The sequence below is a fragment of the Panulirus ornatus genome, chromosome 8 (genome assembly GCF_036320965.1).
Source record: "Panulirus ornatus isolate Po-2019 chromosome 8, ASM3632096v1, whole genome shotgun sequence".
NCBI classification, from domain to species: Eukaryota; Metazoa; Arthropoda; class Malacostraca; order Decapoda; family Palinuridae; genus Panulirus; species Panulirus ornatus.
The window spans coordinates 6,406,121-6,431,389 of NC_092231.1; the positions used below are offsets into that span (position 1 = coordinate 6,406,121).

Consider the following 25,269-nt stretch of genomic DNA (forward strand, 5'->3'; position numbering starts at 1 on the left):
GAACACGCAGTCCGAGCTGTGAGGTGGCCAGCAATCTGGACCTCCTTAGAAGGACATGGAGGCTGCCTTACCCGGCTGTTGGTGGTAGAGATCACGCATGTTGTTTATGTATGATATGGAAGGGGAAATATATTATTATTATTATTATTATTATTATTATTATTATTATTATTATTATTATTATTATTATCATTATTATTATTATTATTATCATTATTATTATTATTATTATTATTATTATTATTATTATTATTATTATTGTTATTAACATTATCATCATCATCCTCATTATCATCATTATCATTATTATTGTTATTATCATTATTATTATTATTATTATTGTTATTATTATTATTATTATTATTATTATTATTATTATTATTATTATTATTATTATTATTATATTATTATTATTATTATTATTAATATTATTATTATTATCATCATTATCATTATTAAAAGGAAAAAGACAGAGGAGATTAGAAATATGGAGCTGAGAGATGCACTGAGTCATCGGAGGGGTTTTAACATTCACGAGGGTGTGAGGCCTGCACGAATAGAGCAAACTGGAACGAAGTGATGCATAGGGGGCGACGTGCTGTCTACTGGGGCTTAACCAGGACATGTGAAGCAGTCAGGGGAAAAACCATGGAGGTGGTCTTTGGAGGCTAGCTGCAGAAGAGGGTGGGACTTTAGTTGCTGTGCATCAGACACGCAGGGCGAGAGAGCGGTTGTGAACAAATAACTTCGTTTGTCTAGTCTGTTCCCAGTGCTACCTCCCTCTACTGGTGTTGTGGTCTGATAGTTCAACAAACTCTCCCTCACCTCTTTACTGCTGGTGTGTTCTCTGTTAGTTGAACAGACTCTCTCTCTCTCTCTCTCTCTGCACCGTTGTCTAAGGGTTCACAGACACCTTCCCTCTGCATCATTATGACTATGAAATTAACAGACTTCCATGTCTTTCTCCTGCGTACTATATAATGTCTGTGAGGTGAACAGACACTCTCTTCTCCTCTGTACCATTCTGTGAGATTAACTTTTCTTCCCATACACTAAAATCCACTCACCGCCCCTCTTCACCAAATTTCCTGGTCCATAAAAAATTTCCCTTATTGTCATTTAATGTTATTTATTCAACTTTACCTATATTGGCTCGTGATCTTTGTAATGATAATTTCTCTTGACTGTAAATTTCATTACGTTGTCAAGTATATTCTCCTCTATTCGTCATTATTTTAGGTTCTCTCAAAAAAATTCTTGGGATTTTATCGACTAACTTTGACCCAATTATGATTCTCGTTTTCCATTGACTTTTGCTTTTTTATGAGATGTAAGATATATTTTTAGTATGTATTTCATTACTGATGAAACGTTTTATCCATATTTAAAAAGTTTTATAGTATCTTAACTATATTTGTCTATTGGTTACATTTTTCATAATAAAAAAGTTCTACCGCAAGCTTTCTTATGGGATATCAATCAAAGCATTTCAAAATCATTGGCCAAACTAAAGTAAACATACTTCAGCTACACTACACTTGATTCACAGCTCGTCAAAGCGTTTTCCACATGACCCAAAAGTCATCCAGGTCACAGTAAGTTTTCCAGGTCACCTTAAGTTCACCATGTCCAGAGAAAAGTTGCCCAGCTTACCTACAGAATTACCCAATTCATTGCAGAATGAATCAAAGTAATGACTATCTCGCCTCACAAATGATATGTGGAATTACCTCCATAGTTTTCATGTTACCCAAGTCACCTTTAACGTTACCTGGGTCACAGTAGAGTGACCCAGTTTAAGGTAGTGTTACCGAGGTCACTAGAAGTACCAAGGTCACCCTAGTTACCCAGGTCAATGTCTAATTCAACACATAACCAGGTCAATGATAGCTGACCAGCTGATTTGCCCAAGCCACTGAAAAGTAACTCAGATGACTGTAAAGTAACCCGGGTCACTCTAGAGTTACTCAGGTCACCATAAAGTTACCTAGATCATATTAGAGATACCCACGCCACCGAAGTTACCCAGGTCATCGTAAAGTTACCCAAGGCACCGTAAAGTTACCCAGGGCTCTGCAAAGTTACATGTCACTTTAGAGCTACCCAGGTTACCGTAGACTTACTTAGGTAACTAGTTACCCAAGTCAACGTAGAATTACCTATATCACCGTACAGTCACCCATGACTAACGTAGAGTATCTCTGGTCATCGTAAAGTTAGTTACCTGGGTCACCTTAAGTTACCCAAAACACTGGAGTAATCCAGGTCAGTGTAATTACCATGGTCACTGGTTAATTACCCAGGTCTCTTTAAGTTACCATAGTCACGAAGGCCACCTTAAAGTTACCCTTGTCACCCTGCCGACACCCAGGTCACTGGAGAGTTACCCAGGCCACCGAAGAGTTACCCAAGTCAACCGCAGTTACCCAAGTCAACCGCAGAGTTACCCAGGTTACACTGGTTGTCAGCATCAAGTTTTACGGTTGTTTGAGAGATGACTCCTTCCCCAGGAGGATGTGACGTGGAGGCTCCTGCCGGCGCGCGGCCCGAGCGGCCGGTCCGCCAAGGCTTCCACCCGCCAAGGATAACAGCCACCCTCACCTCCCCGTAGGGCGCCGGCCGGGACCCCGCCAAACACATTTTACCCCTTTAATCACTTTCATTTACGATATATGACCGAATATCGCCTTGACATATGACGCTAGGGGGGCGATGTACAAAGAATCGCAAGTGACACACGGTCAAGAGACCCATGAAAACGATCCGGAAATATGGACGTGCGTTGAAGCATCGCCCAACTCAATCATGAACTGAAAGTTCGCGTCTTCTCGTCTACGCATGCGCGGCCGCCCGATGCGCGGGTATATAAATGTTGCGCGGGCTAGCCGAAGCACCACAGTTTCATTAGCAGACAAGATGAGAGACGTCGTAGTTCTCCTCCTACTCGGCGTGGCCGCCACCGGTACGTGGGCTGTGATGTTAACTTCTGGAAAAAGGAAAAAACAAAAAAAGAGATTTTGATTTGTGTTTCATAAGGTGACAGTACGAGTGTGTCTGCCCGCCAGTGTTTCCCATTTAATAACACGCGGTATTAAGTGATCGGATGGAAAAAAAAAAATTTTTTGTTTGTTTTTTGAAGTTGCAGAATGATACAGTGGTCTGAGCATATGTTTTGTGATATTTGATTTTAGAGATATTAACTTGCAGTATATATATATATATATATATATATATATATATATATATATATATATATATATATATATATATATATATATACACAATGTATGTATTATATAAATCGCAGCGAACGAATTACATTAAGGCCACGAAGAGACAGATCCTGGTTCCCCTTATAAGGGGCTTTTGCAGCAGTCGAGGCTGCACTCCGCTAAGGAGCTGGGAAGTGATGGACTTAGTGAAATATATATATATATATATATATATATATATATATATATATATATATATATATATATATATAATATATATATATTATATATATATATATATATATATATATATATATATATATATATATATATATATATATATATATATATATATCAAAGGCCAGAGAATCATTATGATCAATGAAGATAATGTTACATCAGACTTAACCTTTTCCTGACAATGGAGACAGACCAGTCTGGAGTGCTGAGGTGGTTATGTAATCCTTTATAAAGATGATCATGTAATTTCTTCGCTAATGGCTTCTCCTTGGGCCACTTAACGCGCGTGCAGTACCAGGCCCTTATCTTATCTAGTCTACTCTTGGGAATTTCAATGCAATTATAAAGTAATCCTGAATGACAACGGTGACCTAAAGCTCGAAGGTAATTCGAGGGATGATCTTCGTAGCCTTAAATGTAACTCGCTTGCGACGACTGTATCATTGTCTTGTATTTTCGGATTACATAGAATAGTATAGATTTTTATTTCAGGTCGAAGAGAGAGATAGAGGAGGGCTTTTGCAGATGGTACCCTGTCAGTAATACGTATATATATACATATATATATATATATATATATATATATATATATATATATATATATATATATATATATATATATATATATATATATACCTTTTTTATTTTTCAGCTCCATATCATTATAAGGTTTTGTGAGAATTTTTGTCTCCAAGTGACATCTTTGGATGACAGTAGACAGTATCAGCGCCGTGGGTGTCTGTTTGAATGTGAAATTTTGTGGATCCTCCTCCACCACCTCCTCCTCAGCCCAGCCCAAATATCTCTCTCTCTCTCTCTCTCTCTCTCTCTCTCTCTCTCTCTCTCTCTCTCTCTCTCTCTCTCTCTCTCTCAGCCAAAATCTGTTTGTTTTTTACTTCCTCTATTTTCCCTCTTTTTTTTCTTCGTCCCCTTCTCTCGGACGTGTTTTCATCTGTCGTGCACTGGATCAAATTTTTTGTAAGAGTCATTTATATCAGTAATAATGGAAAAAGAATATGATGGCATTTTCTTGACGCAACTCCTGACAACCGCAAGATGTCGTAAGGAATATATTTTTTTCTTTTGGTCTCTTAATTGATCTGATAATCTTATTATCTTCGGCGAAGTCCATTTTCTGTGAAGTTTAGATGATTATCTTTGATGATGAAGTCCATTTTTCCCTGAAGTTTAACTTCGCTATCCCTCGCTCAGTGTACACTTCCATGATTGATTTGGTTCATTTTGTCTCGTTTTTTTTGGGTTGAGATTTTATTTAAAAAAAAAACCGTACTTTTCTCTTACAGTTTTGACTTCGTTCTGTCAGTCATGTACTTTAGTATTTGTTATTTGAAACTACCATCCACTTTGGTATTTCCTAGTACTCACCTTCCCTACACTGCGCATTTCCTGCTGTCCATCTGCACTACACTGCGCATTCCATGCTGCCCACCTCCACTACACCGCATTCCCTGCTGTCCATCTGTACTACACTGCGCATTTCCTGCTGTCCATCTGCACTACATGCGCATTCCATGCTGTCCACCTCTACTACACTGCGCATTTTCTGTTGTCCACCTCCACTACACTGCGCATTTCCTGCTGCCCACCTCTACTACACTGCGCATTCCCTGCTGCCCACCTGCGCCTACCACCTACATCTCTCCACTTACTCCCATTACTTACACTTACGGCTACCACCTATAACACTTCACTTAACTATTCTTTTATTCTTAACAACGTACTCCCACAGAGGTCTACTGCCAGATACTTACACTACTACCCTTCACCCAGATACTTACGCTACCACCACCTTTAAGTTTGATTCTACTACCACCCATAACGGTCTACTTACACCACTACCACCCTCATTCATCTACTTACACTACCATCACCCTCAAGTTTTATTCTACTACCAACAAGAACAGTCTACTTACACAACTAACACCACCCTTAACCCTCTACTTACACCGTCAGTCACTTTACTACCACCCATAACCATTTACTTGCCCAGCTACCAACCATAACCATCTACTTACACTAGTAACACATACGACCTATTTAGACTACTATCATTAATGTACTTATACTACTACTACTACCTATAACATACAACACCCAGAGCCATCTACTTTGCTACCATCCATCGCTGTCTACTTACACTTCTACCACCCATAAGTCTACTTACAGTACTACCACTCACAACTACACTTGTACATAAACATCTGACACCACTATCACCCATAGCAATCTACTTACATTACTACCACCAATAACAGTGTACTTATATTACTACCATCTGTAGTACCCATCTACTTACACTTTCTACCACTTGTAACTAACTAAACAGAGTCCTACCACGCCCAAAACAGCCCATAATTATCAGAGTTACTGCCCCATAACCAAATACTAACCATTTAGAATCATACTTACATTACTACCTAGAACCATCGACTTGCTCAAAACTGCTACACAGCATTACCCCTTCTTACCATCTACTTACAACCCTTCATGTAGTTGTTACTTCTGTCCATAACAATCAACTTACATTACTAGAGTCTTTTGTCATCTACTTACACACTGTCACCCAAAAGCGTAGTTTTAAACTACTGCCACATATAACCCTCTACTGACACTACTTACAGTATCATACATAACCATCTGACACTACTTACGTACTACACATAACCATCTACTGACATTACTTACAGTACCGCACCTAACCATCTACTGACACTACTTACAGTACCGCACCTAACCATCTACTGACACTACTCACAGTAGCACACATAACCCTCTACTGACACTACTTACAGTTTCGCACTTAACCATCTACTGACACACCAACCATCTACTGACACAACTTACAGTACTACACCTAATCATCTACTGACACTACTTACGTACTACACCTAACCATCTACTGACACTACTTACAGTACCACACAACCATCTACTGACACTACTTACAGTACTACACCTAACCATCTACTGACACTACTTACAGTACCACACATGACCATCTACTGACACTACTTACAGTACTACACATAACCATCTACTGACACTACTTACAGTACTACACATAACCATCTACTGACACTACTTACAGTACTACACCTAACCATCTACTGACACTACTTACAGTACCACATAATCATCTACTGACCCTACTTACAGTACCATACATAACCATCTACAGACACATAGCATCACATATCCATCTACTTACACTACTACCATCTATAATTGCCGAGAAACAATGACCGTCTACTTACAGTAACGTACGTACACTAACATCCACTAACCATCTACATCTGCTATCACCTATAACCATCTACTTTGCTAACAATGCAACCCATTACTATCTACTTACACTATCACCGCCCGTAATTCTCTTAGATACACTTGACTGTCTACTTACAGTAACCTACTCAATCAACCACCCATTAACCATCTACTGCGATCATCCATAAACATCTACTTACACTCCTAACACCTTACCCAATCTAATTACAGAAGTAGCACCCTTAACCATATACTTACACTACTACCATCCACTTACAACCAGACATTATCATCTCGTACTTACATACCCGTTACTTATACACTTGCCCACGTACCTCAGTCCTACCAGTGATGGTTTCTACTTACACCCATTACTACTACCTAAAACCACCCACTTACAACATTTATCATTTACTTCCCTTCAAATCCACGTCGCTACTATTTTAATCATTCAGCGCCTAATTCATCACTTAACTACCTTATGAGACTCCAAACTACCCATTTACACACTGACACAATCGCCTGTTGTATAATCATTATCACTAGTTACCTCAATCTACCAAAAATTACCTTCCGTTATCAACACTGCTCCAGTCAGGTATCACTATTAGTTACATTTAGTGCACGTAACCCATTCCAATTATCTCTTAACTACCCACTTCCGTTTTGTGTAAGTGCTCCTACCAGCGCAAAATTGGTTGTCATTTCCCAGCTCGCAATGTGATTAGGAATCACCCGAGAGCAGAAATAACCAGTATTTACTGGTTCTCCCGCCATCTTAACCGTCACTCACATCACTCGCTGCCAATAATAACCGCCACACATGATCTCATCTCAGCGCCTTTCACTATTTTAAGATTTAGCTCCCTGAGCCATCCATTTGCAATTAGGTCATTACAGCTGCTCGACTTATCAGCGAGGAAGTAGATTTGTATTCTTATTCTACCTTTTATTTGATATTTTTTGGTCCTTTTTCTTTGGAGGTGTTTGTAGTAAGCGTCTTCTACGTCACAGGTCGCTGGTATGTGTTCGTTCGCTCCTATAGCGTTTTTTTGTTGCCGGAATTGCCTAAGCTTCCGACGTCCGGGTTTTCTTGTAATACTCTCTCTCTCTCTCTCTCTCTCTCTCTCTCTCTCTCTCTCTCTCTCTCTCTCTCTCTCTCTCTCTCTCTCTTTACGAATTCTTCGTCCTATATGGCATCTGGTCCCCCCGCCTGGAGTTGCCCATAGCCTTTCTAACACTCCCACACCACTTTCCCTACCGCAACTCCCCCTTCTCCCTATCTCACAACAACCCCTCCCTCCATCCCTCCAGCCCCATGTCGTGACCAACCCCATAACTCGTTTTTCTGGTGAAGAAAGTGAAAGGAAGGAAGGAAGGGGTAACCCCTCTCCTCCTTGACTATGCCCTAAACACACACTTATCTCCAGACCTTCTACCCTCCACCTCGGCTCATGGGTTCCACCCCAGTAATCTGAGCCTTACTGAATTTCTAATCTCATCAATATATTTCATATATATATATATATATATATATATATATATATATATATATATATATATATATATATATATATATTATACATTTTTCCCTCTTTTTTCAGGTAATCGAATTTTCGACGTTTTCTTTCCGTTTTCTCTACTGTAAATGTTTCTATGGGTAACTCGGGCATTATGGAAGCTCTTGGATCTTCCTGTAAAATTCGTGACGGATATAAAGCATTTTTAATTCTGGGAACAGTGACGCGGTGGATTCTCGCGGTCTTTGTTCGTTGTGTTGGGAATGCAACGGTAATGCTGCTCTCCGTCTGGTTGCTGTGCGTGGCTACATCCCCAGATTCTGGGGTGGTCTACCTCCTATCGACCTGGTTATATGTACGTGGTGTAGATCCCCAGAGTCAGGGGTTTCAGCTAGTGTTGGTTTTACCTGGGGTACGCCAGGCCCCGCCTAGCCTCGGGCGCTGGGTGTTCGAGATGCTAGGCATAATACGGGGCGCTTAGCTCACGTCTGGGTACACACACACACACACACACACACGCAAACACACACACACACACACACACACACACACACACACACACACACACACAAGCACACACACACACACACACACACACACACACACACACGCACACACACACACACACAAGCACACACACACACACACACACACACGAGCACACACACACGAGCACACACACACACACACACACACACACACACACACACACACACACACACAACACACACACGAGCACACACACACACACACACACACACACACACACACACGAGCACACACACACACACACACACTCATACGAATGCACAAGTAATACTTACACACACGCACTCTCAACACCCACCATACACCCTCCCCAACTCCAACACCCACAATGACTCCATCCAAGACCCCCCCCCCCTCCCCTCCCACCTCCCATCACTCACTGCGTTGTAAGGATGAACACAACGGCCTTGACCACGCCCACCTCCTCAGTAAGGCTCCGACCACTCCCACCTCCTCCTTAAGGCTTTGGACCACGCCCATATCTCCTCAGCCACAATATGTACATCTTCTCACGACCCCAAGAGTAATTTATCCACCCACACAGCACAAGAACTGTATCCTACACTCATACACTCTTTCCACTGTATATAATTGATCCATACTGTAACGTGTTAGATCAGTTAAGGATCAGTCTATCTCTAATGCCAGAGTACCAACCAAACCACCCACTCCCTCGAGTTGACAAGGCCTCCTCCTCTTCCTCCTCCTCCACCCGACACACACACACACACACACACACACACACACACACACACACACACACACACACACACTTCTCCCCCCCCCCCCTGAATACCAAAGCGGCTGGCTGGGCCCCCGTTAGTCACTTTCGTTCAAAAGTGAAAGTCGTGGTGAGGGCAGACAGCCGGGAATATTAATGAGGATAAAGTGTGGCCTGAAAGGTGAATATATATATATATATATATATATATATATATATATATATATATATATATATATATATATATATATATATATAAATGACTTGATTCGCCCACCACAAGCCAGACATTCGTACGGCGGAGGTATACTAGCGTGTATAGTTATACAGAGTGTATGATTATACTGGAGTGTATATGTATACAGAGTGTATAGATATACAGGAGTGTATAGGTATAGTGTATAAGTATACTGGGGTGTATAGGTATGCAGTGTATAAGTATACAGGTGTGTATAAGTATACAGGTGTGTATAGGTATACAGAGTGTATAAGTATACAGAGTGTAGGTATACAGGGGTGTATAGGTATACAGAGCGTATAAATTATACAGGAGTGTATAAGACATTCTCAGGCACATGTAATGGGTTTGAATAAGCACATTTATATAGCCAGGAGGAGGTGTGTATAGATGACATAATGGTTTAGATGAGTTAGCGCGAACACTGGATGACATGCGTGTGGCATGTGTTACACACACACACACACACACACACACACCCTGGCCCTGCCAGCATCTTGTAGGAGACGAGGCTGAATGCTGATGTATACAGAGTGAGGGGCAGTGCCCTCAGACCGAGAGATGGTTCATATATATATATATATATATATATATATATATATATATATATATATATATATATATATATATATATATACATATACATGTACATATACAGGGAGAATTGTATGGCCTTAGAGAGTAGTGTGGGATGGGAGGATTGTGTCAGGTATAGGGCCACATGGACCCTAGTCAGGTGTTTGAGCCCACCTGGAACACTACTCAGGTGTTTGGGACCACATGGAACACTACTCAGGTGTTTAGGATCACATAGAACATTATTCGGGTGTTTGGGACCACATGGAACACTACTCAGGTGTTTGAGACCACATGGAACACTACCCAGGTGTTTGGGACCACATGGAACACTACTCATGTGTTTGGGACCGCATGGAACACTACTCAGGTGTCTGAGACCACATGGAACACTGCTCAGGTGTTTGGGACCACATGGACCACTACTCGGGTGTTTGGGACCACATGGAACACACTTCAGGTGTTTGGGACCACATGGAATGCTAATCAGGTGTTTGGGATAACATTAAACACTACTTAGGTGTTTGGGACCACATGGAACACTACTCAGGTGTTTGGGACCACATGGAACACTACTCAGGTGTTTGGGACCACACGGAACACTACCCAGGTGTTTGGGACCACATGGAACACACTTCAGGTGTTTGGGACCATATGGAGCACACTTCAGGTGTTTGGGATCACATTAAACACTACTCAGGTGTTTGGGACCACATGGAACACTATTCAGGTGCTTGGGACCACACGGAACACTACTCAGGTATTTGGGGACACACTTCAGGTGTTTGGGACCACACGGAACACTACTCAGGTGTTTGGGACCACGTGGAACACTACCTAGGTGTTTGGGACCGCATGTAACACTACTCAGGTGTTTGGGACCACATGCAACACTGATAAGGTGTTTGGGACCACATGGAACACTACTCAGATATTTGGGACCACATGGAATACTAATAAGGTGTTTGGGACTGCATGTAACACTAATAAGATGTTTGGGACCACATGGAATACTAATAAGGTGTTTGGGACTGCATGTAACACTAATAAGATGTTTGGGACCACACTGAACACTACATATGTGTTTGGGACCACATGGAACATTGATTAGGTGTTTGGGACCACATGGAATACTAATCAGGTGTTTGGGACCACATGGAATACTAATCAGGTGTTTGGGACCACATAAAACACTCACTCTACCTATTCATCTGTGTAGTACACACAGAGTGTAGCCTGAGGTATATATGTGTGCATAGATAGTTAGATAGATGTTCTATTGGCCACAAAAATTCATGTGTAGTGAAGTTGTGACGCCCTTCAGCTCAGCACAGGAAGGGCGAGGGACTCCTGTAGGAGGTGGCAACACCTCCCTCTCCCAGGACAGGGTTTTCACGACACCCTCCGCCTCCCCCCCCCCCCCCCACGTCAGGTCCGACCTCGAAACTGAAGTCTATCATATATATATATATATATATATATATATATATATATATATATATATATATATATATATGGTGAGAAACTCGCTGTGTTGTAAACTTCAACACTTAGCCGAGACTAGGTAGACTGTAGAGTGTGGTAAACTAACTTACACCGTCAAAATTAGGTGTACAGCCAACACACACACACACACACACACACACACACACACACACATTGTTCCAGCCTGTGTACGACCTCCAGCAACGCACACCCCGCCCGTAGTGACTTTCATTTACACTTCGTAGGAAAAAGACTCGTGTGTGTGTGTGTGTGGGATTATCTGGTGCGCAGTGCCAGGCGCTGCGGCCCACGCCCCGCCCAACACACCTCCAAACCCCCACCCCCCACTAGGTCCCAAGGAAAGGAGGAGGAATGGGGGGGGGGGGCGACGTAGAAAAGTCACCTTTCATCTCAGTACCGGAAGTACAGGCCACTTGTACACTGGTGGGAGATGTAGAACATACGTGTACACAGTACACTCGTCCATCTACAACATCTCTCTATCTCTCCCATTGATCGTCTCTCTTGCCTACCCACATTTACGCATAATTAGAGCAACCTAATTTATATTAACATCTCGGTAATGAAGGAATAGTTAGAGTAGCCCTATCATTGATCTTCGAGGCTCGGTCCTCCTAATGCGGCTGTTACTGTAATGGTGCTTAACCGGCCGGCAGCCTAGCACACCCCCGCCAGCAAGCGATCTTGCTGGCGCACATCCCTCCCTCCCGGGTGAGGAACCCGACCCGACCACCTGTGTCTCATGAGCTTCACATTAACTGACTCCTGTGGCGCGTTGTTCCTCCTCCTTCTCCTCAGAGGACGCTCCTGTGTGGCCGCTAAGCTGGTCTGCGCCTTGTAGCTGGCGGCGATGACCCTTAAAAACAACGAAATCGCAAAATACGTGTCGCCTTAGGTACTGGTTCGACGCCGCCCCAGCTTTGCCCGTGGTGGGGTTTTAAAAATGTCGTCAGCCTGAAGTGGTGGATTATGACAACACTGCGGAATGTGTGATTCAAGGCTGTGTCGTCAGGGGATTGCGAGAGGTCTAACCAAACGTCACCACACAGAATGAATATAAGTCGCACAGAGGCAGAACTGAAGCCGTTATTTCCAGACGTTATTAATGCGTGATACGAGAGAGAGAGAGAGAGAGAGAGAGAGAGAGAGAGGCAGGCGTAACGAGTTGTCACGGGGTCAGTCACCAGGTGCGGTGTTACTTACAGCTGGCGTGACTACCAGCCAGCTCGTCATGTACGAGATTTCGCGTTACTTTCACTCCAGAGTAAATTGCTGCTGGAGTCATGTTAATCAAGCATTTGCTAGGCTTTGTATAGTTCGCTGTGGCTGCCACAGGCCTCTGTAAGATAGACGGTGATAGATTGTAAACATGCCACGCTTGACTTTTGAATGGATCCCTTCCCTCATACGTCCGGCAGTGGAACGTTTATCAAACGTTCCTAAGGTCATTATATAATTTATCAAGCCGCGGTCTTATCACCAGCGATGGGTGGCGTAGTAGGAGGCAGTGACGGGGACGCAAAACCCCTGCTTTTGCTGGTGCAAGAACTCTCTCCGCAGCTGGTCAAGGTTGCTGGAGAAAACATGGCTGGGAGGTTCCCACGCGGGCTGCCATGAGCTGCTGGTATCGGGTGGCGGAGTTTACCGAACTCCCGCAACCTGTAACTGGCTCAGTCGTCGGAGCTCAGCACATGGCAGTAGCTTTCTCCCCTCTCTATCCCATCTTACGTTCCTTTCTCTCTAATATCTTCCCCCCTCCTTTATTTGCTCGTTCTTGTTCTCTCTCTCTCTCTCTCTCTCTCTCTCTCTCTCTCTCTCTCTCTCTCTCTCTCTCTCTCTCTCTCTCTCTCTCTCTCGTTAATACTCCCAAGACGTCAGTTTCAACATCATCTCGGCTAGGAATGTTAAGAAAGGGAGGCGTGGAGTGTGCGCTTCGGTAGAGCAGCTCAGGTTCAGCCATTCGAAAGGGCGTGGCTGTTTCACAATATCTATTTTCTTTTTTTTCTTTTTATACTGTCTGGTTCCAGCTATTCCTGAGGTAGTGAGCCGGATGTAGAGGGGGGGGTTTTTGCTTCCTCCCATCACACGATTATAAAACACTCAGAAGGTGTTTTTGTGTCGACGAATTAACACAATCTACAACATCTATATCCCGAACGCGTGTAGTCTTTCTAGCGATAGCTGGCATCAGTCCATCACCAATAGCAGTTTTATGGTCCATGTTTGATCTTTGGGTCCACATGCACAGCGAGAATGTATGTGGTCATAGTGTCAAACACCAGAAAATTAAAGTTTTGATAGATTTTTCGGTTGGTGGATGTGTAGCTTGACCTCAGGAACTTAAGATCTTAAGGAAGACCCTGGGCAGTTGATATAGGCCTAAAGTTCAAACGACACAACGAACCATCATCACTCACACGTGAAATTGCAACAAAATACTCTTGTCACTTTCGCTAATAGAGAAAGACACAAAAAAAAACTACGATCGTGTCTACTGCACACGACGGCCATAACTTATATTTTGGGAGCTACGCATCGACGCCAGCACAGATTTCATCAGAATTTCAACCGTGAAATATTTACTTTTCAAGTATCGTCGAAGAGAAAGTTAGATTCCAATGTTCTCACGATTACTTTCACCCGTCGGGGTTTTTTTTAGGGGGTTCAGCGACAGTATAGTGAACTTTAGATATTGGCCAAATGAGTGACTGTACGACTGCTATCAACAGCCTCGCTAATTTAGCGAATTACGCTAATGGCGCCGATCTGTTTACACTCATGACGTCACAGTGAGAGTTGCCGAGTGGTGGTATTTGTCGAGCGAGCGACTCTGTCCAACAATGTGGAGCATCGCACTGCAACTTTCCACAACCCCGTTACTTACTCCCGTTTTAGAATCTGCGATAAAAGGCTCCGAGTTACAGATCTCGGCTTGTCATGTCCACAGCCACCGTACCGGTTGTGTCTTGCAATCAAGCAAAAAAGTTTATAGGTTAGCGTGTGGAATGTGATCCTTTTTTCTTTTTTTCTTAATTCCATGAATATTTTCCATTTTAGTGTTTTCCTTAAAATTTATATTTTCCTTTTGTATTCGGTCATTGGCCTCATTACAGTCTGTAATTTTACTTTGTTTAGATATCTGTGTAGTTGAATGTATTACAAAGAGCGAGGCCTATATTTAATGTAACGGGTTTCTGCTTATACGATTGTGATTTATCGTTATTTTGCCAAAAGAATCATGTTCACGTAACAACAAGTACTATTCTAGCAGCAACATAACATTAGGAATGGACACAGTGAATATATACTACATAGAAAGTAGCGCTAGAGTGGATTAGCCGAGCAAGAACTGCTTATCAGATCAGGGAAGAAAGCGTGTTTGCTCTTGCCCACCGTCTCAAAAAAAACACGTCGGCGGAGTTCTGCTATTTCAGATCTCACTGTACGACGCGGGGAAGAAAAAAAAAATTGCCTGCGACATACAGTTGCTCTTTCACATCTCAATGAACTAGCTAAGGAAAAAGTCGTGTGTGTGGAGACCGTTCGTGGTGGTTAGGTCATAAGCGACAAAAGTCAAGGTGGTGTTGATCGTTGTCAGCCGGTCTGGTTCTCGACCTCCATCCACCTGCCTTGGTACATTCTCGACCCCCATCCAAGCCACTTTGGTATGTTTGCTTGACTGCCTGCCTCCTTCCTGCCTGCTGTTGCCACCTCGGGCCGTCTTTCTCTAACTTGGTTTTACCTTTGCAAGAAGTGGATCATCGGAATGCACGTTCTTCTTTGCCTGTACTTGGTTGGAAGGCGTTAATGTCTTATAATTCAGGTTACGAAAGCTAGCTTGCTAGATAGCAAGATAGGCTATATACCCGCGCAGTATGAGTTTTGTGTGCGTCAAAATAGTTCTCTTGCAGTTCTTAAAGGATATATATATATATATATATATATATATATATATATATATATATATATATATATATATATATATATATATATATATATTTCCTCTGCACTAATATAGATTCTGATGACACTAAATAATTCAGTATTTACTCTTCCTGCCATCTGTTAGCCTTAGACCAGGTAAATAAGGCGTGTTAAGGAAAACCGAGAAATAATGTTGTGTTGACCAATATTGTCGAAGTTCTAAATGTCGAACAGGTTCCACTGATTTTCAGTAATGATGGTTTCACTTAGGTGGAACGTAAATTATAATGATTTCAGTAGATCTCAAATGGTTAATTGGTATTGCTTTAATGTTCGATACCTTAAAAAAAAGGGTTGTTTGTTACTTAAAAGAATTGTATTAGTGTTGACACTGGTGTGACATTTTCATCGGTGATTAGGTTTCTTGAAGACTTTTTTATTGTCAGTCGGCATTTATAGTGGAAACCTCGAACTTAACACATTTGAGGACGAATCCTTCTAGACGTTTGAAAAGTCAACAGATTTTCGATCATCTTGCTCAGAAATATATGCGCTCACTGTTCAGTTTAACTCTGGATGAACCTACATTACTGAATTCCTTTCAGCATTTGATAACTTCCCACGGGTTCTCATCCCTCCACGCTTCCACCCAACAGAAACCCCAACAGTTCCGTTTACGTTATGCTCCGTTGATCTGGATTTTACTCTAACGGCAGAAAGGTCAGCAGGAGTCACGGACGGAGGGTGAGGAAGGTCTTGCGTGCCCTGTAGGGGAAATTAAGTGACTTTCTCGAGAGGAACCTGTTGAGGGCGTTGTTGACGGGCTAGGTGGAGGGGCCAAGTGGAGAGTAGAATTGCCAAATGGGGTGTTGAGTAACCAGATGGTGTGTGGAGTCGCCTTTTCGAAGGCAATGTGACTATGTGGTATGCTCTCTGTGACCAGGTGGAGTTAGGAGAGACTAGATGGAAAGTAGGATCACCAGATGTAGTGCGGAGTAGCCAATCGTTATGAGGCTAAAATCCTGCTTAGTAATCCTTCTTAATCACCCTAAAGCCTGCTGGTGTGCTCCATTTTTGTTGGTCATCCTCCATCCTCAAACACTGAGGACTACGTTGTGGCAGCGGCGTCTGCTGGCGTTGCCTGTCGTAGCTCTCCACCCCTCCCCCTGCCTCCAGCGCAGTCTCTCTCTCTCTCTCTCTCTCTCTCTCTCTCTCTCTAAGCCTACAGACATCACCGTGGCTTTCACCAGTGGACAGGAGCCTGTGGAAGAAGGGATGTATGTAGAGGTCTCCTCTTTACCAAATAAAACTCGCTGATTACCATTATGGCTTGACAGTGTCATCTACTTATACATACCATGACCATTATACTTTGTCAGTGTAACTGTATAACCTCCCATGTTAGCTGAATTAATAGCTGCTCAGCATTTTCAGTCTATCATACCTGTGTCAGGGCATCCCCGTCAGGATAACATGCCATCAAAGCTCACTTGTCGACTTGGTCCTCACTGTCGACCAAGACGCGACCAGGGCTTCCCGCGAGGAACATTACATTTCCCAGCATCTCCAAGTCACGGTTAACCACACACACCCCCTTCTCCCCCTTCTTAACTCTGCTTCAGCTAATATTAAACATGATGCATGATGATTCCGGTAGAGTATTTAAACGCTTTCCCTGCTACCACCATGAAGCATTATAAATATTATATATATATATATATATATATATATATATATATATATATATATATATATCGAGCTGCTCGAGAGCCCCGGTGAACATGGGTTCGTCCCATTGTGGCCATCGCCACCATCTGTCACCCAGGCTTGATGGCGTGTGGACCACCGGGAGACTTTGAAATGTCTAGCATCTGCCGCATGTTGCAAGGTCGCGAGCCACATTCTGGTCGTTGACCTTCATTTGCCTAGAGTTTCTTTAACCTATTTAATCGTCTGCTCCCGTGGAGGTAGTTATATAACCCTTAGGCCTTTTTTTGATCGGGCTTCGCGGTTGCGCTTTACGTAGGAGCAGGGTAACTTGGGCTCCTTTCGTGGCGGGAAAGGGTTCCTCGGTGATGCTGTAGTCACTGCCGTCTCCTGACGATGACTCTAGCTTCATCGAAGGTGACCTTCTCCCTCGCTGTGTTTGTTTACCAGTCGTAGTACCGAGTCCGCTTGCAAAACCTGCTCCTGTGTATGGGCAACGGAATGGCTGCCACCAGACCGATGACTGGTCCGTGTTTGCCACGAAGGGGCACGGAACCTATCGATGAAATTAATGATCCTAGTCAGGACTAATTTTGTCATTTCGACAGCTGATCATAGCCTAGTTGACTCCTGGGTTTTCGCCAGGACAGAACTAAAACACTGCTTTTAAATTCGCTTCTTAAAACTAATATTTATGATTACCCCAAAATTTGAAACTGACGTAAGTTTCCAATGATGCTTTTTTAAACTCACTAATTGCAGTAGTTTTTTCTTAATCAAAGCATAATTTGTGTATAATTCCTGTTACCAAAAAAGTTGAGTATTTAATACAGTAAATATCCTGAGCTTTTATTGCTTCTTTGTATATCCTAAATACGTCCTTTTCGGACCAAGCTAAGGCAACTGCCAAAGATGGCGGTGTTGCCAAGTTGCTGCTGTGCATGGTATTAGCCCAAAGCATTTTCATCATACGCCATGAACCTATCAGCTATCAAGACCCGTTGTGCATGACATCATAAATATATTTTTTTCAGGCACGCCATAGCATGAAGGTAAAATAGCTTTGATATTATTGTATCCAGGAGAGACTCCTGTTAAAAGTGGTATATAAAGGAGGCTTGGCCCATCGCCTGCCAGATTGCCTGCCCGTCTAAGAGTGTTGCCAGCATGTTGCTTTTATCGACTAACCTATGTTTCTTCCTCTCCCCACCTCCATCCCGCCTACCTGCCTGGGGGCCTTCCTGCACACCCACAGGAGCCCAGCAGTCCTCCATCAGCCCCGGCGGGAGCGGATCCTGGCAGTGTCCTCACGAGTTCGGCCACTACCCCCACGAACGCTCCTGCGACAAGTACTACACCTGCGAAGCGGGCGTCGCCACCCTCAAGACCTGCGGAAATGGCCTTGCCTTCGATGCCTCCGACCCTGAATTCCTTCGGGAGAACTGCGACTACAGTCACAATGTAGACTGCACTGGTCGCCCTGACCTGGGTAGGCGCACGTCACACACAGGACCATCACCACAACGTCACAACCCCGTCACGGTCAACAGAGGATATATATAATATACACAAATTAGACCTCCCACGGTCCACCTAATCAAAATACTCATGGTTGTGGTTCTCGATGACGCTTGACAACTGAACAGTGAATACTTCTCTAACAAGAAACTTATATTTGTTCATATATTGGTGACCGGGAATAGAAATTAGCAGACACGGGATTTTCGGTTGTCCAGCACTACGATTTTGTTTCTCACCTGACCCCCAATTACCACGGAGCACATTTACCCTTCCCTCCTCCTCCTCCTCCCACCATCACAGCTTGTGACTTGCACTGGTTAATATCTCCGCATTATGACATCGGTTAGCAGGTGATGGTACATCCTAGATATTTAGTGTTTCTAATCTATTAGTCTGTCTGATGAGTATGTGAGGATTTTCTGCATTAAGCAAAAATGACAAACGCCGGTAATTCTACAGATAGCCATAAATGAACCTAAGGTTAAGACGGTTCCCATCAGCGTATAGGTCATGGAACATATCCTCACATAGTCAGTAGACATAGTGTATACAGGGAACAGAACAGAGAACTCAACGCAGATCATCCAACAGCAGGAGGCGGCCAATTGTTCTACTCACACTCACCATGTACCTCTCCCATTCTCCTCCCCCATCATTCGTTACTAATCTTGGTGAGGGTTCTGGGTGTGTACAGGGCTGGCACAGGAGACCGCCGGAGACTTCGTGTACGACGATTTCATCTGCCCAGAGGAAAACGGTTTCTTCGCTCACGCCAACCAGTGCGACGCCTACTGGAGCTGCGTGGACGGTGTGCCCCAGTTCCGTCTGTGCGGCAACGGCCTCGTCTTCGACAACAGTAACAACAGCACCTTGGAACACTGCAATTACCCCTTCACCGTGGACTGCACCGGCCGCCCTAACCTGGGTAGGGCGAGGTTGCCTCTACCTCCTCCAGACGTCATGTATAGATCCCATCATGACGTCCGTCTTTATCCTATGTGTTGATTGTCCCGTGCATGACCATAGTCCAAGTTTTTGCATGTTATCAGTGTATTTAATGCATGTTGTGGACACCATACAATACAGTTTTCACACAAACTCAACACATTGTTGTTATGATTTCTTATATTCATATTTAATTCATTTCTATCATATTGAAATACCTTGAGATATTATTGGAGATTGAATAACTTCGTTTTCTATTTACATTATAGAAAACTTTTTTTTTACGGGTCACTAAAGCCATTCGTCGCTCCTCCACTACAGAACCCCCGATCTCCACCCCTCACTGCCCGAACCTCTACGGTATCTTCTCTGACAACGACGACTGCGCTGTGTTCTGGTCCTGCTGGGACGGTGAAGCCTCCAAGTACGCTTGCGCCCCCGGCCTAGCCTACGACAGGGTCTCCCGTGTGTGCAATTGGATGGACAACGTCCCCGAATGCAAGGCCCAGAGAGGTAAAGAACGAGAGACTCTGTCCATGTGTCATTATCCACTGATAAGAGAGATTGTGATAATATAGTAGGCAAGTCTCCTTTTCCCCCTTCGACCTCCTGTCGCTTTCTTCCATACATTTCCCAACTCACTTGCACTTTTCCTGTGGGTGACGGTGTAATGGCGTCGCTTGCTGGGGGAAAAAGTGCAAGTGATTGGGCAGTATACAAGAGATAAATCGGCAGGAGCTTAAAGATATATATATATATATATATATATATATATATATATATATATATATATATATATATATATATATATATATATATATATATATTATTTACGGTGAACTAGATTGGTCTGTGCATTATGTAAACATTTGGTCGCTTTCTCTCTCTTCCCTCCATGGCAGATCTCCTTCAGCAGGACTTCAACTGCCCAGCCGCCGGAGAACTGGTCGCCGTCGGCTCCTTCTCCCGCCACGCTCACCCCGACGACTGCCGCCAGTACTTCGTGTGCTTTGACGGCACGGCCCGCGAGTACGGCTGCCCCATCGGCTCCGTCTTCCACATCGGTAAACAGGAAGGCCTGGGCCAGTGCGCCGACCCCGAGGAAGTCCCAGGATGGTTAGTTTGGCAGCCAAACGCGTGTTTAGCACAGGTTGTGTAAAGTCGTGTACGTGTGCGCGTCCGTAAGTGTCTGCATGTAGACTGTATGTACAAGTACACCTATGAATCAGCTTGCGTGTGTGTGTGTGTGTGTGTGTCCTGCTTTACACGGATACCTCAAACGTAAGTGAAAGTTTAGCGACTGTGTACATACATACGTATGCATCTTGTCCTAGACTGTTCATGAACTGAATCTCCTTCACTTATTTCACTATGAATAACTGCATGACCGGAGAACTTAGCCTTAATTCACGGTCCTTCAACGCTGCAGTTCACTCCATTTTAGTCAGATTATCATGAAATGTTCTTGTCATTCTTTCCATCAGTTCCTTGCATATTCATATCTATAGTTTGCTATTTATTCATTCATTTTTTAAATTAATTCAGAGCTTATTTATTCCCCCACTGGAATAATTTGGTTTCTTTTCTGCATTTATCATTTCTTATGCATGCAATGGCCAGTTTAGCTAAAGGTTCAGCTAGCCAGTGAGTCAGTCCTATAGCATTCACTAGTCATGAAGCAGTCCATCCTAGAGCATGAGACTTCTTGCATGGGGTAACTTTTACTCATATATATACATATATATAATCTCTGGCTTCAAGTTTTTTCTCTCGTGGACCTCTACCGCCGACCACACACACACGTGTGGGGCTTTCTCGACACCGCCTAACACGCCTCACATTCCCATATCCTCACACTCTGTCTCTCTCTCGAGGGTAGACGACCAACCTGTCTCTTGAGGATAGACCACCAACTTGACTTTCTCTCTCGAGGATAGACCACCATGTCTCTCGAGGATACACTACCAACCTGTCTCTCTCTCTCTCGAGGATAGACCACCAACCAAATCGTTACACGCTTTCAATCTGTTGTCCCTCCGTTGATGGAGGGGTGTGGGCGTGTGTGGTGGTGGGAGAAAGCCTCTCGCATTACGCCCCTCCGTTCAGTGGGTTGTGGTCGGCGGTGTCCGGGTGGAAGGCGTCAGTTTAGCCTAACCCCAGACTATGACTCCCTTTAGCGAGGACTACTACGGCGACCTGGACCTCGCCACCTTGCGTCGTAGTCAGCTGCTCCTGGCGCAGGAAGGAGGCAGCCCTGCTTCACGCCCCCGTCGCCCGGCTGCCGCACCAGCTGAGGCACCAGTCGAAGCCGCAGCCCAAGCCTAGTTGGACATCAGGTGCGGCCTCATCTCCCTCCCCTCCCTACCTCCCTCCCTTCGGCAGATCCGGTGACGTCGGCTGCTGGGGAAACCAACAAAACTCCCCCTCTTCCTTCTCCTCCTCCTCCTCGCTCCCTTGACACTAATTATTTCATTAATTACAATCTCGGGACTCCTTCATGACATCTCTCTTATATAATTCTTGATTTCAAGTTATAATAGCATCTCATTTGAATTATCACCAGTTTTTTTTCAACTATAGTTCCTTCTGTTTTACTTTTGTTTTCTAATTTGTATGAATTGTCTTATCGCATGAGCATTTACGATATAATCATTCTTGATCCGTCCTTATTTTATATTCTTTAACCTCATAATAACTAGATTAGCACACATTCAGTCTCATATAGCACTCTTAACCATTCTGTCTTCTTACGATACGGACAACTGATGTGTACAGTTATTTTCCTTTTTATTCGAATTAAATGTAATCCATATAATTTTTCATGCAGCGTAGCCTACACTACTAATATTTGTTCCCGTTTTCTCTCCACAGCGAAGACTACTATGGTGACCTAGATATTAAGACCCTCCGCAGTCTTGGCCTGTGAAATGTAATCTTAGGTATGACAGTGTAAGGCAATGACTCGAAAGTATTTAGATCTTCTGAATTCGAGAGCAAATTGCCAATTAGACATGTAGATTAAACATGCCCCCCCACCCCACCCCCATCATCTCACTCATGTTCAAAAAATCAACAACTGTATTTCAAAACTACTCGCCTAGTTGTTGTTGTGTTTTTTTCACTTTGAAAGTAGAAAAAAATATATATATATTACCAGCTTGATATGAACTCCAGATCTAGTTATTTCTTTTTCTTACAGGAATAATCAGATTTCTTCATCGTCATTTACCCTTTTAAAACTTACTGGCTTACCTCCGTAACCTGAGGAATTTATGACTGTACATTCTATTCGAAACCTCCTCTTACTAGTCGAGTTTCTTGCACTTAAACAATGTAATTGTTAGTGTCAAGATCATGACAAGTAACGCTGTAGTACAGCATATTAGAAAAAGGGAAAAAAAAACTCAGTATTATGGACTTGCCATATAACCTCCCCTCCCCTACCCCCGTCGTTCGTCAGCCTAGTACGGCATGTGTCTGTTGTATATTGTTAAGTTGTACAATATTATTAAGTATTTTGTAAATAAAATACTCCCAGAACCTGTTGTGTCATGGAAACCTTTATGATTTACATGTATCTTGAATAGCCATTGTTCTAGTTTGCATACAAAATAGGAATATTTCTTTACCCAACGAAATATATATTGTTCCTCCTCGTGCACACCACTCACAGATGCGGTAAGGATAAATGTTCATGATGTAACATAGTGAACTTCAGATGAGAAGGAAGGTCATGTTTCCACTTTAGGGAACATGGGAGCTGAGAGACTTTGTCAGTGTTAGGAGTCTGCCCCTCCATCACCTAACATTAACGACAGATTTACGTACACAATAAACTACGTTGTACCCAATAAAAATTACGTAACTACATTACCTAAAGGCATCTGAAAGTTTGAACATCTCGCACAAACGACGTAGTGAAATCTAAACACCACAAAAGTGCACACCTCTGTACTGAGTGGCAAAAACGACTTAATTTGACTAGGCTTTATAAACGATCTGCGCAGTGCGCCGTGATCACAGTTGCGCACCACACACTCACCACAAAATCTTGGGATTACAGAACCAACGAGTATGGGAGAAGCGGCGAGTGTCTGTGTTGAACAAAATAGTTTGATAACGTAATACCATAAAGTGAAAAGAAGCAGGTACGAGAAAATATCCCGAGCATTCATATGCATACTTAAATGCCTTTGTGTACATACACGTATTCAAGTACACACACCTGACTTACGCTGGGGTGTGTGCATACATACATAGAGTAAAGACATGGTACATAAGTACAAAGTTAAGAGACTAGTGCAACACGAGTATAAAAGTCTTTCCCCGTAATACCCTAATTGTCATCACGCGAATGCAGGTGAGGCTGCACAAACCCGCATAGGTTCGAATCATTAGGAATCTTGGTCACCTCAGCCGGTCCACAGTCCACCCAGCTGTTCATTGTCCCCTTGGGGCTGGTCGATAAAATAGGCACCTGGCATAGGCTGCAGTATATATATATATATATATATATATATATATATATATATATATATATATATATATATATATATATATATGCACACAAACTCTGTTCATCTCTAATATCACGTAGGCAATACAGGTGTTTACCGGACTCCGCCTGCTTGTGATTACGCCGCGAGTGATGTCGCCTTTGGCGAGGTTGTGTATCATCACAGTCTCGTCGTACTCCCCACTCTTTAAAGGAGACATTCTTTACCTGTTACTGATTGTAGCGCAACCATGAAGTTGCAGACAACCCTGGAGAATAGGTCCTTGGGATCTTATACATACATACATACATACATATACTTGGGCAAAACTGAGAGTTAGGTAAAGACAGTGTACGGTGGAAACGTAATGTGAGAAAGCATCCAAAATAACATATATGATAAAGCTGCAAAGGATTGTGAAGCTCACTCCGCATATGTATAAACGGGCGGTAACAATATTTGATTTGATATCATTGATGTGTGTCAATCATCCGTGCATCAGTGAATGCACAATGCAATTATGACAATTTTCATTGTTTAAATAATTTTCTTGCCAAGTGTCACGTACATACATGATGTGGAACGATTCACCATGTACACTGTGTGGCTCGGCAGTGACACCACTTCGTCTGAACTGCAGTGAAAACACACGGGCCATATGCATAACGAGAGTGATTGTGGTCAAATGTAGAACATTTCTTTTTTTTTGTGGTGGTTATAACTACCATGACGGCTATAACGACCCCCAGCAGTTGATACAAGCTCAGATAACCGAACAACAAACAACATATAAGGCTAAAATCACAGAACGGTGGAAAACAAAAAAAAA

The 25,269-nt window shown here is 43.1% G+C and overlaps 1 protein-coding gene across 4 annotated transcripts; it reads left to right on the plus strand.

Moving 5' to 3' along the window:
• The first annotated feature begins 2,805 nt into the window (after positions 1-2,805).
• Positions 2,806-23,484, plus strand: Gasp (Chitin binding Peritrophin-A domain-containing protein Gasp). 4 transcript variants are annotated; one of them, XM_071664030.1, is made up of 6 exons: positions 2,806-2,962; positions 19,694-19,924; positions 20,266-20,457; positions 20,847-21,060; positions 22,122-22,280; positions 22,816-23,484. In XM_071664030.1, the coding sequence occupies exons 1-5, from the start codon at positions 2,839-2,841 to the stop codon at positions 22,267-22,269; spliced, it is 909 nt and encodes a 302-aa protein (XP_071520131.1). In that variant the 5' UTR covers positions 2,806-2,838; the 3' UTR covers positions 22,270-22,280; positions 22,816-23,484. The 4 variants fall into 4 exon arrangements, with proteins under 4 accessions (XP_071520131.1, XP_071520133.1, XP_071520130.1 ...); XM_071664029.1 differs by lacking the exon at positions 19,694-19,924 and adding an exon at positions 18,734-18,967 and having other exon boundaries at positions 2,812-2,962; positions 22,816-22,990; XM_071664032.1 differs by lacking the exon at positions 22,122-22,280.
• Positions 23,485-25,269: the final 1,785 nt, after the last annotated feature.

What these genes read in the sequence shown, in the direction of transcription:
- Gasp (XM_071664029.1), top strand. Translation starts at nt 2,839, where the DNA reads ATGCGCGGCCGCCCGATGCGCGGGTATATAAATGTTGCGCGGGCTAGC. An exon ending in ACTCGGCGTGGCCGCCACCG is followed by an intron (nt 2,963 to 18,733) that starts GTACGTGGGCTG and finishes GCACACCCACAG; the next exon opens with GAGCCCAGCAGTCCTCCATC. An exon ending in CACTGGTCGCCCTGACCTGG is followed by an intron (nt 18,968 to 20,265) that starts GTAGGCGCACGT and finishes CCTCCACTACAG; the next exon opens with AACCCCCGATCTCCACCCCT.